At 46.3% G+C, this 13,929-nt stretch overlaps 1 protein-coding gene across 1 annotated transcript in view; it reads right to left on the bottom strand.

Annotated features, from left to right (window-relative positions):
* Positions 1-13,531, bottom strand: part of LOC137627099 (mutS protein homolog 4-like) — a 128,464-nt gene extending 114,933 nt beyond the window's left edge. Inside the window, exons 1-2 of the mRNA XM_068358114.1 lie at positions 13,388-13,531; positions 9,274-9,318 (exon numbers count right to left, since the gene is read on the bottom strand). Coding sequence (XP_068214215.1) covers positions 9,274-9,318; positions 13,388-13,430 — 88 coding nt within the window. The 5' untranslated portion in view covers positions 13,431-13,531. The remainder of the gene's footprint in view (positions 1-9,273; positions 9,319-13,387) is intronic.
* Positions 13,532-13,929: the final 398 nt, after the last annotated feature.

Here is a 13,929-nt window from a genome sequence, read left to right as displayed (position 1 = left end):
TGGTTTACCTGCAGAGGTTCGAGGTCAGCTATGCAGAGACCAGGATGCTGCTTCCCCGTAGAGGGGATGATGAAGAAAGAAGTAAGGGCCAGACATATTCTTTCGTTCATGCAGACTAAAACCTGATAACAATGCCCTCAACCTTCTGCTACCTGTCCAAAAAGGAGCCTGAAGTTAGACCAGCTGTTGTGTAGCCACCACAGAGCGATAGAAAACGTATCGAGACTCCTGTGGGTCACGCCCTGCAGGAAGCGGGCTGCGAAGGTCATTAGACGCTTCCAGACTCCAGCTTGTAGCACCTGCGTCACAGAGTAGTATTACTCGAAGGCGAGGGACATTGCGATGTATCCAACATCGTGCTGTAGGGCGACGTGACGGGGGAGGGTCTGGAGACAGGTCAAGATGAATGTCCTTGAGTCCGGGCTGGAGAGGTATACTGGTGACTCTCCCCCATGTCCTCCTTGTGCTCCCAAATCGGCTGCAACTGAGGAAGAAACTGCAGCTGTTCCCAGAGCTAACCTCTCGATTCCTTCCCTGGCAAGAAAGAGAAGGTCTTGGGACATCAGATACAGAAGAGAGACTCGAAATCTTGAATGAATCGGACCGAAGGGCCGGGACCCCCAGATTCTGAGTCTAGCCAACAACTCAGGAGTGAACCTGAATGTTGCCTTCCCCTCTTCCTTAGAAAGGGGGGAGTCGTAAGAGACCAAGAAGATTGCTTACACACTGGCCGTGGCCAGAGTGAGCAGGAGACCCAAGGCGGAATACAATCCGAGGCCTGTCGTAAAGGGTCTTGAGAAGATCTCTAAAAGGACTAAAAGTCCGAGCCATGCTCCAAGTTGGAGGTCTTTCTCCGACTAGGGCAGGGACGATCGTAGCTTCGCATGAGCGAGGATAGATCCAGCGGGCAGGAAAAAGTTATTCCTTTAAGCCTGAAGGTCAGGGAAAGGCTGAGCGACAGGCTTCATAGCCGAGAGCGGAAAGGAGTTTCCTCCCGCCGAAAGGCAATAAGACCGTTATTGCTGGAGAAGAGGCCTCAAGGGAAGAGGTATATCTCCCACGGCACCAACCACCTTAGACTCTTCACTTTGCCTGGGAGACCCCTGTGGATGACTATCGCAGATGACGCGACCTCCGTACCGCGACTGTAGCGGGTTGTCTCTTCTTGAGGAGGAGGCGTAGTGTCTCCAGGCATGAAGCCGAAGCGACGCCCCGGTTCGGGAGAGATGTCGCAGTGTGGTTGCTTGAGTAGTCTGCGCCGTGGGAGAAGCTCTCCCGGGAGTTCCGTCAGGGGAAGCAGAGGGTCCAGAAACCGTTCTGCGCATAGTCCCAGTGGAGCTCTCCCATTGAAAGGTTGACAGACAACCTGGTCTTGTTGAGACCCATTGTCCACAGACAAAAAGGAGGGAAGACGCAGGCGTCGAAGTTGTCCCACCATCACCGGAATGCATCTTGCCAGAGTCTCGGGGTCTGAGACTGGGGGGAAGAACAGCGGAAGCTTGAGGTTCCAAGCTGTCGCGATCAGGTCCCCCAGACCAGTACTTGCTGGTTACCCAAGGTCAAAGACCCCCAGGTACACTCTCTCTACGAGGCTCTGCTCGGATAGTCTAAGAGAACATTCCCCTGCCTGGAATGAGAGAGCCGATGGTGGTATTGAGAGAATCTCAATCATCCCGGTATCTCTACTGCAAGATGTGAAGGTGTGAAAATGCGTCCCCTGCTGGTTAGAATACGCCAGAATCATGAAGTCGACGCGCACGGGGCGACTCGACAGGAGCTGTAGGATCTGTAGAGGGGCCAGACTAAGGCCCCTAAGCCTGCCTGAATGATGGAGAGGTATCCTTCAGGTCTTGACCATAGGCCTGGACCGGAACATGCCCCCCCCCCTTTCCTTTGACGAGTCCGAGAACAGCATCAAGAATGTGGGGAAAGGACGAGAATATCCACTACCATCAAGAGGCTCCATAGGTCAACACCCATTGCAGGTCTAATAGTTCCGCTGGTCCCATAGGGGCCAGGAAGTCCGGTTAAACATTGCCTGAAGCCACCGGAACTTGGATCGCCCCACATGGAACTTATCCTGAGGCGACCGTTCGGACTATAGACGGGTCAAAGAGGAAAGGAGAACTAGGAAACGTTCCAAGGTAGGGCTGAAAGCTCTGCTTGACTGAGAACAGGTACTGTGACTCTCCTCAGTCTTGCCACAGTCAACCAAAAGGAAGGCTCGGAGGATGTGGTAACAGAATCTGGCGTCCCCAGGTGGTCACCCATCCAAGTACCGACGTTGCTTAACCTCGCTGGACGGACGAGAAGCGGGGTTTCCAACGTGGTAAGGCCGTTGACTCAATATCATGGTCAAATACTCCAGATGTTGAGGCAGAGGAAGAGAAGGCTCCAAGCAAAATACCATGAGCCCACACTCATGGTAAGCATCCGGAAGCTTGTCCCGGCGCTGAAGAAGGTCGAACCCGAGCCTACCGGAGTTGACCAGCCCTCCAAACAGCAGAGGAGGCGGAAGCCTGCACCTGAGCGGCCAAGAGGAAGGCAGGGAGAGTTCTCTGGGGAAACAAACCTGCTATGCCACGGCGGGATAGCCACACTGCATCATAAGCAGGAATACTTGCAGTCTAGGCTGAATTCGACGATCACCCTGGAAGATGGATGGAATGGAAACTGAAAGTACCCGTCCTTCCGATCCAGGGTTTAAGGAGTCCTGTAGCCTCGTTACCAGTCTGATCGATTCTGCTGGTCTACGCTGGCCGAAGTTTGTTCGACAAACTTGATCAGGGCTAAGAGGTCGACTACGGACATCCCCTCTCAGATCCTTCCTTACAAGAAAGGATCGACTGAGGGGGCCGGGGGTGAAGCCGTCGATGATCCTAAGGAAGACCTTCGCCTAAGGTATGGATCATTCTGCCCAACCGGGCAACTCTGCTGACGCTATGGCATAGAGGTTCAGAGACAATGAATTCGCTGACAGAGACGGCAGGCGCGTTATCCTTGGCTGATCACAGAGATTGTGCGGGAATGGGCATCGGGAAGCTGTCATTCGGATGAGTAACCTTAAGCATCCTCCCAGCGAAAAACCTGCAATCCTAGAGTTCGTGAACTCCTTTTAGGACTATGCCCCCCCGGGGGAGTCTCCCGTGCCATCTGTTCCTGACAGGAGGAAACTGCAATTGGACACCTTGTCCCAGTTGTCGTAGCCGATAACTTAGGCCGACGTGGTTGAAAGAAAAGGGCGCTGGAGCCCTGCAGAGTCTGGAAGAAAGCGCCTTGGAGGAGTGAAACCGGAAGTCGATTTCCTCCGCACAGCAGCTGTCTAAGTCTCTGTCCTTGGGCACAAACAAACTCTTCTCAAGGATGGAAGGGTGTCTGAGGTCGTCGACCTCCACAGATGAGACACCCGAAGGAAGCCCTCAGTCAGCGCGTCCAGATGGTACAACATCGAGCTTGTCCGCAAGTTAGATACTTAACGACGAAAGGCCAAGGTGCCTGAGCTCGAGAGGAGGAAAGTACCCCTGATCTTCCTGTAGCTTCCTTGAACCAAACCTCGGGCCGTAACCGAGGAGGGAAAGAACCTGGTAAGCTCCCAAAGGAAGGGGTAAGCAGTCACCCCTTGTCCGATGGAGAAATCTCGAACGGAAAACACCCCCGCCAAAAGTCCTTCCAGGGAATGACGGGGAAGGGCTAACCCAGATTCAGGAAAGAGGAGTGTTGCTCAGATCTCCCTTAAGTTTCTCCTATTCTTGCAAGTGCCATGCTCTGCGTTTACGGGGTGAGGCCGTGTTCTGGAAATACGCTCCAGAAGAACTCGCCAGGCTGGCCATGCTGCGAAAACCCCATTGGGAATCGTGGTCGCAATCGCCCTGGAGCTCGCGTGACGGTAATTCAAAGATTTTCGCGTGGGTGAACGTGGAAGCGCCCATGCGCGGTAACGCAAACGAAGGTGAGCGAAGGAGCGCAGAAGGAGGGCGAGCGTGGTAGGAAGGGCGAGAGCTGGTGGTCGGCGAGCGATAACCCATAGACGAGCAATGGATACTGCAAGAAATAAGCTGACGTTTGTGCGAAGAAACACTGTAGGTTCGCGCGACGGAACACCATCCGTCCGCGCGATGGAAAAACCGTTGGTTCGCGCGTGGGCGCGGACGCGCATGAGCGTAGACGTGTAGGCGCACAGGCGAGCGGTCGCGTGGGCGAGCGGTCGCGCGGGCGAGCGGGCGCGCAGGCGAGCGGTCGTGAGGGTGGGCAGGTGGATGAGAGCGAGTCCGAGGCGGCGAACGCAAGCGTTAGCGCGATGGCGAGGATACGCGCTGCCGCGTGGGCGAGGAAGACCGCTGGCGATATGGATCAACAAGCGATCGGTGGTGAGCTGGTGAGCGCTAACGCGCAGGTTGGCGATGGCGCGTTGTGTTATGCCGACGCGATGGTCGAGCAGCATGCGCAGGTGAGCGATCGTGCGTTGGCGAGCAGTATGCGAAGGTGAGCGATCGCGAGCAGCATGTGCAGGAGGGCGATCGTGCGATGGTGATCAGCATGCGCCGGGTCGCGCGATGGTGATCAGTATGCGCAGGGTCGCGCGATGGTGATCAGCATGCCAGGGTCGCGCGATGGTGATCAGCATGCGCAGTTGGGCGATCGCGCGATGGCGAGCAGCATCTGCAGGTGGGCGATCGCGCGATGGAGAACAGCATCTGCAGTTGAGGGTCGCGCGATGGTGATCAGCATGCGCAGGGTCGCGCGATGGTGATCAGCATGCGCAGGGTCGCGCGATGGTGATCAGCATCCGCAGGTGTGCGGTCGCGCGATGGCGATCAGCATCCGCAGTTGAGGGTCGCGCGAAGGCGATCAGCATGCGCAGGTGGGCGATCACGCGATGGCGAGCAGCATCTGCAGGTGGGCGATCGCGCGATGGCGAACACCATCTGCAGTTGAGGGTCGCGCGATGGTGATCAGCATCCGCAGGTGTGCGGTCGCGCGATGGCGATCAGCATCCGCAGTTGAGGGTCGCGCGATGATCAGCATCCGCAGTTGAGGGTCGCGCGATGATCAGCATCCGCAGTTGAGGGTCGCGCGATGATCAGCATCCGCAGGTGTGCGGTCGCGCGATGGCGATCAGCATCCGCAGTTGAGGGTCGCGCGATGGCGATCAGCATCCGCAGTTGAGGGTCGGGCGATGGCGATCAGCATCCGCAGTTGAGGGTCGCGCGATGGCGATCAGCATCCGCAGTTGAGGGTCGGGCGATGGCGATCAGCATCCGCAGTTGAGGGTCGCGCGATGGCGATCAGCATCCGCAGTTGAGGGTCGCGCGATGGCGATCAGCATCCGCAGTTGAGGGTCGCGCGATGGCGATCAGCATCCGCAGTTGAGGGTCGCGCGATGGCGATCAGCATCCGCAGTTGAGGGTCGCGCAATGGCGATCAGCATGCGCAGGTGAGCTAGTAGCTGGCGAACCATGTTCCTTCAGAAGTGTTGGAGAACGTTGGCGTGCCGGCTGTAACACACGCAGGCGATCCGGAGATCGCCGAGAGACAGGTGATCGATCGCTGGCGAGCTGATGATCGCTGGCGAGCTGATGATCGCTGGCGAGCTGATGATCGCTGACGAGCAGAAGGCTACGCGTGGAAGCCTGCGCATAGAAGAAGAGTCCTTGACCCCGACCTGAACCGAAGTTCTAGATCGCGAGGGCGAACGTGGGCGCACAGGGCGAGTAACAGGAACCAACAGGAACAGCAGGGATGATCATCTTGAAAGCGCTGATGAGCAGAAGAGCGCCTGTGCGCTAACACTGAGCAGGAGCAGGAGAAAACACAGCAGAAGGGCGCGCAGGGAAACCCTGACACGCAAGGGAAGAACCACCGTGGGGGCAACCCTTTGCCCCAAAGGGATCGTTGTCCGCCGGGAGACTGATGTCCGTCGGAAGACCGCTGTCCGTCGGGAAGACCGTTGTCCGTCGGGAAGACCGTTGCCCGTCGGAAGACGAGATCAGACTGCTTTCCATCTGCACCAAGGCGGAAGATCGAGAAAAAGGAGTTGTAGGCTGCAAACGGAGATCCAAAAAGGCGCCTCAAGCACCCTTATAGGGAGATGAGAGGCTCTTACGACGAGGCGGACGGTGGGCCTTACGGCGAGGGAGGCCAACAGCAACAGAAGAAACCTCCGAAGAGGAGTCTCTATGAGTGTACTCTCTCACGAACGAAAGAGAAACACTTCGTAGAAGAGACTGGTCAGCCAGTGACCTAAAAGGAGCAATCCTCCGAAGAGGAGCTCCTGCAATTGCCCAGCCCCTTGAGCGAAACTGCAGGTGCGACCGCTCAGCACCAAGAGCATAGTCGCACGAAAAAAAGGCAAGAGAAGAACCCTCCAAAAGGGGAAAAACTCAAGCCTGGACAGGAAAAACTTCCCTCGGAAGGAAAGTTACCCGCCCAAGGAGGCAAGCCTCCTGAGAGTTCTAAAATGAACTGGAGAGCTGTCCGTCGTCACGGGAGTACTTCCAGTAGAAGGAGACACGCCCCTGACGAAAATACAAGGGGGGAGGCAGCAACAGCCGAATCCCAAGGACTCAACCAGACAGCTCACACCGTTGCCATATTACAGAAACGAACTAGATCGGTAACTGTAAAAAAATAAAACAAATAATATTCGTACACATTCATTCCCCCGGGAAGGCTCCGAAGAGGAATCCCGAGGGAAAGGAAACAAGAATTACACAACAGGCACGTGCCCTCACAACCACTTACACTCACGGAAGGAGAGCTGTAACCAAAACAGAATTATAACAATTATAATTATGTAACTATGTAATTATGTAATTTAAAAATGAATGAACACTAAAGAAAGAACGAAAACCCCGAAAGGAATCGTTCTACAAGCTGAAAAACAAAAAACAACTACAATTAGATTCATAACTAATTGAGACAAACGTACGGCGTAGCAAACCCCCCCACACGGAAAGGAAGCTACAAGGGCGTAGTAACACGTAGTAAAAGGGTGAACGACCTCAAGAGAGAGAGAGAGAAAGACATAAGTCAAACTCGATCGCCACCCATAAAATTACGCCGTGGTGGCCTAACAGCCGAGGAATCCACGTAGATATCGTACACTACACACACAAATCTGAAAAGGAAACTTACTTATTTCTATACTCAAATATATATACAAACATGAAAACATGTTTACATATATATTGAGTAAATGAAAAGTAAGCGATTAAGTAAAGACAAAACAAACAATGGCTGCCAAGAGAGGAGCAAGACAGAGACGTCTGTCACAGTCCGAGCCAAAAGTGAAAGCGAGCATTCACCTGTGTGTGAGGGGGAGGAGGGGTAGCTAGCTACCACTCCCCTAACCCCCCGCTAACTAGCGCGGGGGTAATACACCCTCGTTAAATTCTAATGGCTCGCCATTTCAGCTGCGCTAAAAGGTAACCCTTTGTAAATAGCGTGGTTTGTATTTCGGTTACGGAACAAATCACATTTTCTTAACCCTTTTACCCCCAGGCTATTTGGAACTTTCCAACCCTTAACCCCCAGGGGTTATCTTTTTTTTTCAAGCACATTTTGCAGTATATATTTTTTAAATTGCTCTAACAGCCTTAATTTTTGTCATAGAGAGGTCAGGTTGGTCTCATTCTCTTGGAAAATGCCTGAAGTTTCTCAAAAAATTTTAAAAAATATGCAAAAAAAAAAATGTAAATATCAGCTTTTAGCAAGGATGTACCGGTACGTCCATGGGGGTAAAGGGATGAGTTTTCTGAAACGTACCAGTACTGTACGTCCTTTGGGGGTAAAAGGGTTAACCACTAAAATGAGGACTTTAATTAACGTTCGTCTGCAACAAAGATACTTGTATAGGGGGATTTATGGTCATCCTCTCTGACATTTTTTTCAACTTAAAATATCAATCCAGTGACCAGTTTTTGTAAGAGTCAATAACAATTGTAATGAGCAGCTATAATGGGTAATTTTGTATCAAAAGACTATACAGAAATGATTCCTAATGCAACGGAATGACAGTCAAAGTACAAAGAGGTATCAAATTGAAAACTCAGGAGAGAAGACTTAAATGGTTTGGTCATGTCATGAAAAGGGGAGATGATCACATATGTAAAAGGATTATGAACATAAGAGGTGGAGGGCAGAAGGAAGATGGGAAGGAAAAAATTCTGGCAGAAAGATAAATTGTTAAATGATATGAAGGAAAAGGGTCTTAACCCTTTTACCCCCAGGCTCTCTGGAAATTTCCAATCCTTAACCCCCAAGCGGTTATTTTCTTCCCACCACATTTTGCAGTATATTTTTTTTTTAAATTGCTCTTACAGCCTTAATTTTTGTCATAGAGAGGTCGGGTTGGTCTCATTCTCTTGGAAAATGCCTGAATTTTCTCCAAAATATTATAAAAAAAATGTGAAAAAAATTTTTTTATAGCATTTTTTTGCAAGGACGTACCAGTACGTCCATGGGGGTAAAGGGATGGGTTTTGTGAAACGTACCAGTACGTCCTTTGGGGGTAAAGGGATGGGTTTTGTGAAACGTACCAGTACGTCCTTTGGGGGTAAAGGGATGGGTTTTGTGAAACGTACCAGTACGTCCTTTGGGGGTAAAGGGATGGGTTTTGTGAAACGTACCAGTACGTCCTTTGGGGGTAAAAGGGTCTTAAGGTCGAAGAGGACATGATGTACGGCACAGAGGACAATGGAGAAGGCCGACTAGAAACAGCGACCCCATGTAGAAGTGGGATAAGATGAAGACAAAGAAGAAGATTCTTATACATCAAAATCATACACTATTATTATCATTATTATTATTACTTACTAAGCTACAACCCTAGTTGGAAAAGCAGGATGCAAAAAGCCCAGGGGCTCCAACAGGGAAAATAGCTCAGTGAGGAAAGGAAAAAAGGAAAATAAAATATTTTAAGAAGAGTAACAACAATAAATATCTCCTATATAAACTATAAAAACTTTAACAAAACAAGAGGAAGAGAAATAAGATAGGAGAGTGGGCTCGAGTGTACCCTCAAGCAAGAGAACTCTAACCCAAGACAGTGGAAGACCATGGTACAGAGGCTATGGCACTACCCAAGACTAGAGAACAGTGGTTTGATTTTGGAGTGTCCTTCTCCTAGAAGAGCAGTATATTGAGCCCAGACTTGAAGAGGAAGGAAGGGAGGAAAACATGATACCAATTAAAGAAGCTGTTAACTACAAGCCATTGACCTTAACTCATCACGGAAAAAAAAATATAAAGAAAAAACGTTGAAACAGTACTGACCACATGATGGTACCGCCTCCTTTTCTCCATCTTCGGTATACACATCTGAAAAGAAAACGACAGAGTTTTATGAATTTTGTTAGATATGTCAAGTATTTCAGTAATACCATTGTTCCTTTAATTTAAAAAAAAACTGAAAATCCTAAAATATTGAAAATCCTAAAACAAAACTATTATGAAAATAGGATTAAATTATTGAAGACTCTTACTTAATCCTACAGTGTTAAGGTAACAACACAGAAGGAATACTCTATTGACTGACGTGGCGACGTTCGTTCCTCGAACAGAGCTCCAGAGAGAGAGCATTTCTCCTGTACAGACTCAAAGTCATTTTTTTGCGGTTAATTCTGTCGCACCTTGTTACAACCAGTTGAGGAATTATCGAGGATCTGACAACCTTTTACGGTCGCATGACCGACACTCTACGTCAAACTCGTGCCTGATATCTCACTCTATCTCTAGTCGGGACTTGTCCAGTGGATGGGGCAGGTAATAAAACTTGAATGACTCAGGGTCGTATAGCTAGGAAAAACTATAAATAAAAACCCCACAAATTTTAAAGAATATGAAATTTACTTTACATAATTAAGTTCCTTTAATAATACTTACCTGAATAATTTATCTAGCCCTAAATCACAACCCGCCCAAATTCTTACCACATTGGCAACCCTGATACCTCCTCCTGCGTACCGCTGTTGGTAACACTGGGGGCTGTAACAAGAGTTCACTCAACTCTCTCGCCAGTTGTGCCTTAAGGAATGAAGAATTGGAGGGAGTAGTTAAACTATCCAGGTAAGTATTACAGTATTAATATTAAAGTAATTTTATTATGGAAATTCCATGTTAATAATTACCTTATGTAATTCATCTAGCCAGATTCTCCACATTAACGAAGAGGAGGCAACTGGTAGAATTACCGGAGCCGTGCTTTTGTTTTGGTATACGATCTCACTTCACTTCACGGCGAAGCAAGAACCATTAGATTTTCTAAAAAAACATAATTATCTAAAAAATAACAATCAATCATTGACGTTAGCCTGCGCAGCTCGACATTACCGCTTGCCAGGACATACGGAGCTGGACGTTTTTATTTTTAGCCAGCAAAGCGAGCGCACGGCGAAGCAAGATCCATTAGATTTTCTATTATTCTTGTTTTCAACCTATTAAAAATATTGAGATCTCACACCAAAGCAAAAGATTAATTTCTAAGATGGTGCCATAAATGAGGTATCATACCAAAACAGCAATAAATTTTCCTTTTATGGTCAGAATAAAAGAATAAAGAATAATGTAAAAAGCGAAAAACCCCAAACTTAAACCTGAATAATTCTTACCCAACTGCGGTGGACTGCAACAGAAGTAGTCAAGTAAGAACTGAAGATCAGTCCAGCATGAGGCCGGCAGAAAAGAATCGAAACGGGAAGGAAAAACCCCAGTCCATGCATCCTCTTCGAGGAAGACATTGAAACGTACCTATGACTAGTGTCGCCCAAACATCAAGAGGAAAAGGAAGAAGGAGAAACGGGTTAACCGTCGCCAGAAAGGAGACCAGGTAAGAAAATCAATTATTGAGCAGGTCTAGTCTAGGCCTATCACTTTATTCAGATTTACACCTCAATTTTCAACATGCCAATATGAATGTAGGTAGTCGTTCAACATACCTTTGCGTAGGCTTAGGCTCAGCAAAAAAAAAAAAAAAAAAAAAAAAAAGACTATTCTAAACAAGATACTTAACTATTTACATCAAATGAAAAGATGAAATTTCGGTACTAAAGTCATAAACACCTACAATTATCTAAGTGATTACTGTACTGTAATTGGCAAAGTTAATCTATGATTAGGAATACATTTTAATGGCCTATACAGTACTTTTAAAAACTGTATGATTTCATTTTATAAGTACTGAACTGTACATTCCACATCCGTAATGCATCAATTTATTGTGCAAATTAAGCCTAAATTAATACATGGTCTGAAAAATATTGCATTAAGTATGTCCATCACAAAGTACAGTCAACTTTTGGCGAAAATATATCGCTAAATAGCAAGGCCATGTTCTCAAAAGGGAAAAATCGCACGTTTGTGAGTACGACGCGAGCAAACAAGACCACTTATATGAGAATCGTAGGCTAGCATTTTAATATTCTTTTTAGCCTTTTTATAGTAGTTCTAGCATTTTTAAAAGCCTTTTAAGTAGTTATTTTACCCTTCTTATTGCATTATATCCCTTTTTTTAACCTTATAAAAGAATTAATAGCCATTTTTTGCCTATTTAGCCCTTTCTTAGCATTTTCAGCCTTTTGATAGCCTTTTTAGCCCTTTTTAATATTTTCTTAGCATTTTCAGCCTTATGATAGTTTTTTTAGTTATTTTTAATATTTTCTTAGCATTTTCAGCCTAATATTAGCCTTTTTAGTCCTTTTTAATATTCTCTTAGCATTTCCAGCCTTATAATAGCCTTTTTAGCTATTTTTAACATTTCCTAAGCATTTTCAGCCTTATAATAGCCTTTTTAGCCCTTTTTAATATTTTCTTAGCATTTTCAGCCTTATGATAGTCTTTTTAGCCCTTTTTTAATATTTTCATAGCATTTTCAGCCTTATGATAGTCTTTATAGCCCTTTTTAATATTTTCTTAGCATTTTCAGCCTATGATAGTCTTTTTAGTCCTTTCTTAACCTTTTCTCAGCATTTTCAGCCTTACAATAGTCTTTTTAGCCCTTTTTTAACATTTTCAAAACATTATCAGCCTTTTAATAGGCTTTTAAGCCCTTTTCTAAAATCTTCTTAGCCTTTTCAGCCCTTTTCTAGCCTTTTAAAGCACGTTTTCTCGACCCTTGCTCGAGCAAACGATCTTAGTGTCCTCTTCACAACTCGCGCCAGTTAGCTGCATTGACCTACATAGAGTTAGTCACTGAACTCTGTTCTGAATAAAGTTTTGTCTACAAACCTGGTTTCAAAATTAGAGAAATGGACGGTTTCACTATACGTATAACAGTGCAACATTAGTTAGGACATTGGAACATACACATAGACTGGTGCACGGTATATCTAAGGTGTTTCGAACATATCTGATGACGATACGTCGCTAAAAGCCAGAGTTTTTCAGTTATGGTAGTCGAACCACCATAACTCAAAAAACTATGGATTTCTGCCAGAGACTATTATGAAAAATCATTCAAAACACCATCAGATGCTTTAAAATAATCTTATATTATGTAAACCATTTACTGTACTGTTCTATAATTTTACCAAATAGACTAATGGTACAGATATTCACCCGTACGAATTAGGGTAAAATTTCAATAAAGTGTCACCCAGCCATTAATGCTTGCTAGTACATAGGAGCTTGATGTTTTTCTCTTTCCACAAGCGAAGCAAGCACACGGGAGAGCAAAACCATTATATTTTGGTAATATTTCGATAGCGTCATTAATGATTTTGCTCCGCCATGCGCTCGCTTCGCATCTGAAAACGAAAACCATCAAGCTCCTATATACTGGCAAGGGTCGTCGTGGCCCGATTGGTAACGTCTCTGCCTGGTGTTTGCCAGTCGGGGGTTCGAGTCCCGCTCAGACTCGTTAGTGCCATTATCGTCTGCGACCTAACCATCCTTATGAGCTAAGGTTGGGGGATTTGGGGGGAGCCTATAGCACTATCTGCCGAGTCATGAGCAGTCATTGCCTGCCCCTCCCTGGTCCAAGATTGGGTGGAGAAAGGCTTGGACGCTGATCATATATGATCAGTCTCTAGTGCATTGTCCTGAGGTAACATATATAGTCTAAAACTTCTAATACTCTTGGAAAATGATTACTTTAGCCATCTTAAAATACGAATAGGTATATTCAGCAGCCATTGCCTGCCCCTCCCTGGTCCAAGATTGGGTGGAGAAAGGGTTGGACGCTGATCATATATGGTCAGTCTCTAGTGCATTGTCCTGAGGTAATATATATATTCTAAACCTTCTAATACTCTTGGAAAATGATTACTTTAGCCATCTTAATATGAAATTATGTATAACACACCTGATTAGTAGACTTAATCTTAACTGGTTTAAGTTACGTAGGCTAAAGCTTACTGAATCAATTAATAAATAAACTCAAAACATATCTCACCGTATTTTGGAGTCTTCGCCTTGTGGTTTGGCAGTAGAGACATGTTGCAAAGTGCAGTTTTAGCAACAGTTTCCTGTAGATTGCCGTAAATTTGACACCAAAAGAAACAAAAAAATTAAGACGTCCTGACTCGAAGGAGGTGAATGGCGGAATGTAAACAAACAGAGGATTTTCAGTGACGTCATTAGATGTTGATGACGTCATTAGATCACTTGCAAAAGTTCAAAGATGCCGAAAAACAATAAAAAAAAGTCTGAAAACGTCGAAATACATTAAAAAAAAACGCCCTAAAACGCCTAAAACAAATTTAAAACGTCAAAAATACAATGTAAAAAAACGTGAAAAAAAAACAATGTAAAAAAGCACGAAATCGCAGAAAAAACAATGAAAACGTCAGAAACGACGAAACATATTTTGGATTGATTTTTGTCCTTTAATAAAGATTTGGAGCAAAAATCCATTAATTATATATTAATTATATATTTTTAAATTATTCTGTAATGTTTTTCATATATAATTATGTTTTATCATTAAAATAGAAT

Source organism: Palaemon carinicauda, chromosome 34 (assembly GCF_036898095.1).
Source record: "Palaemon carinicauda isolate YSFRI2023 chromosome 34, ASM3689809v2, whole genome shotgun sequence".
Classification (NCBI taxonomy): domain Eukaryota; kingdom Metazoa; phylum Arthropoda; class Malacostraca; order Decapoda; family Palaemonidae; genus Palaemon; species Palaemon carinicauda.
Note: the sequence above shows the minus strand (reverse complement) of the source record. Positions and strands in the feature narration are given on the sequence as shown.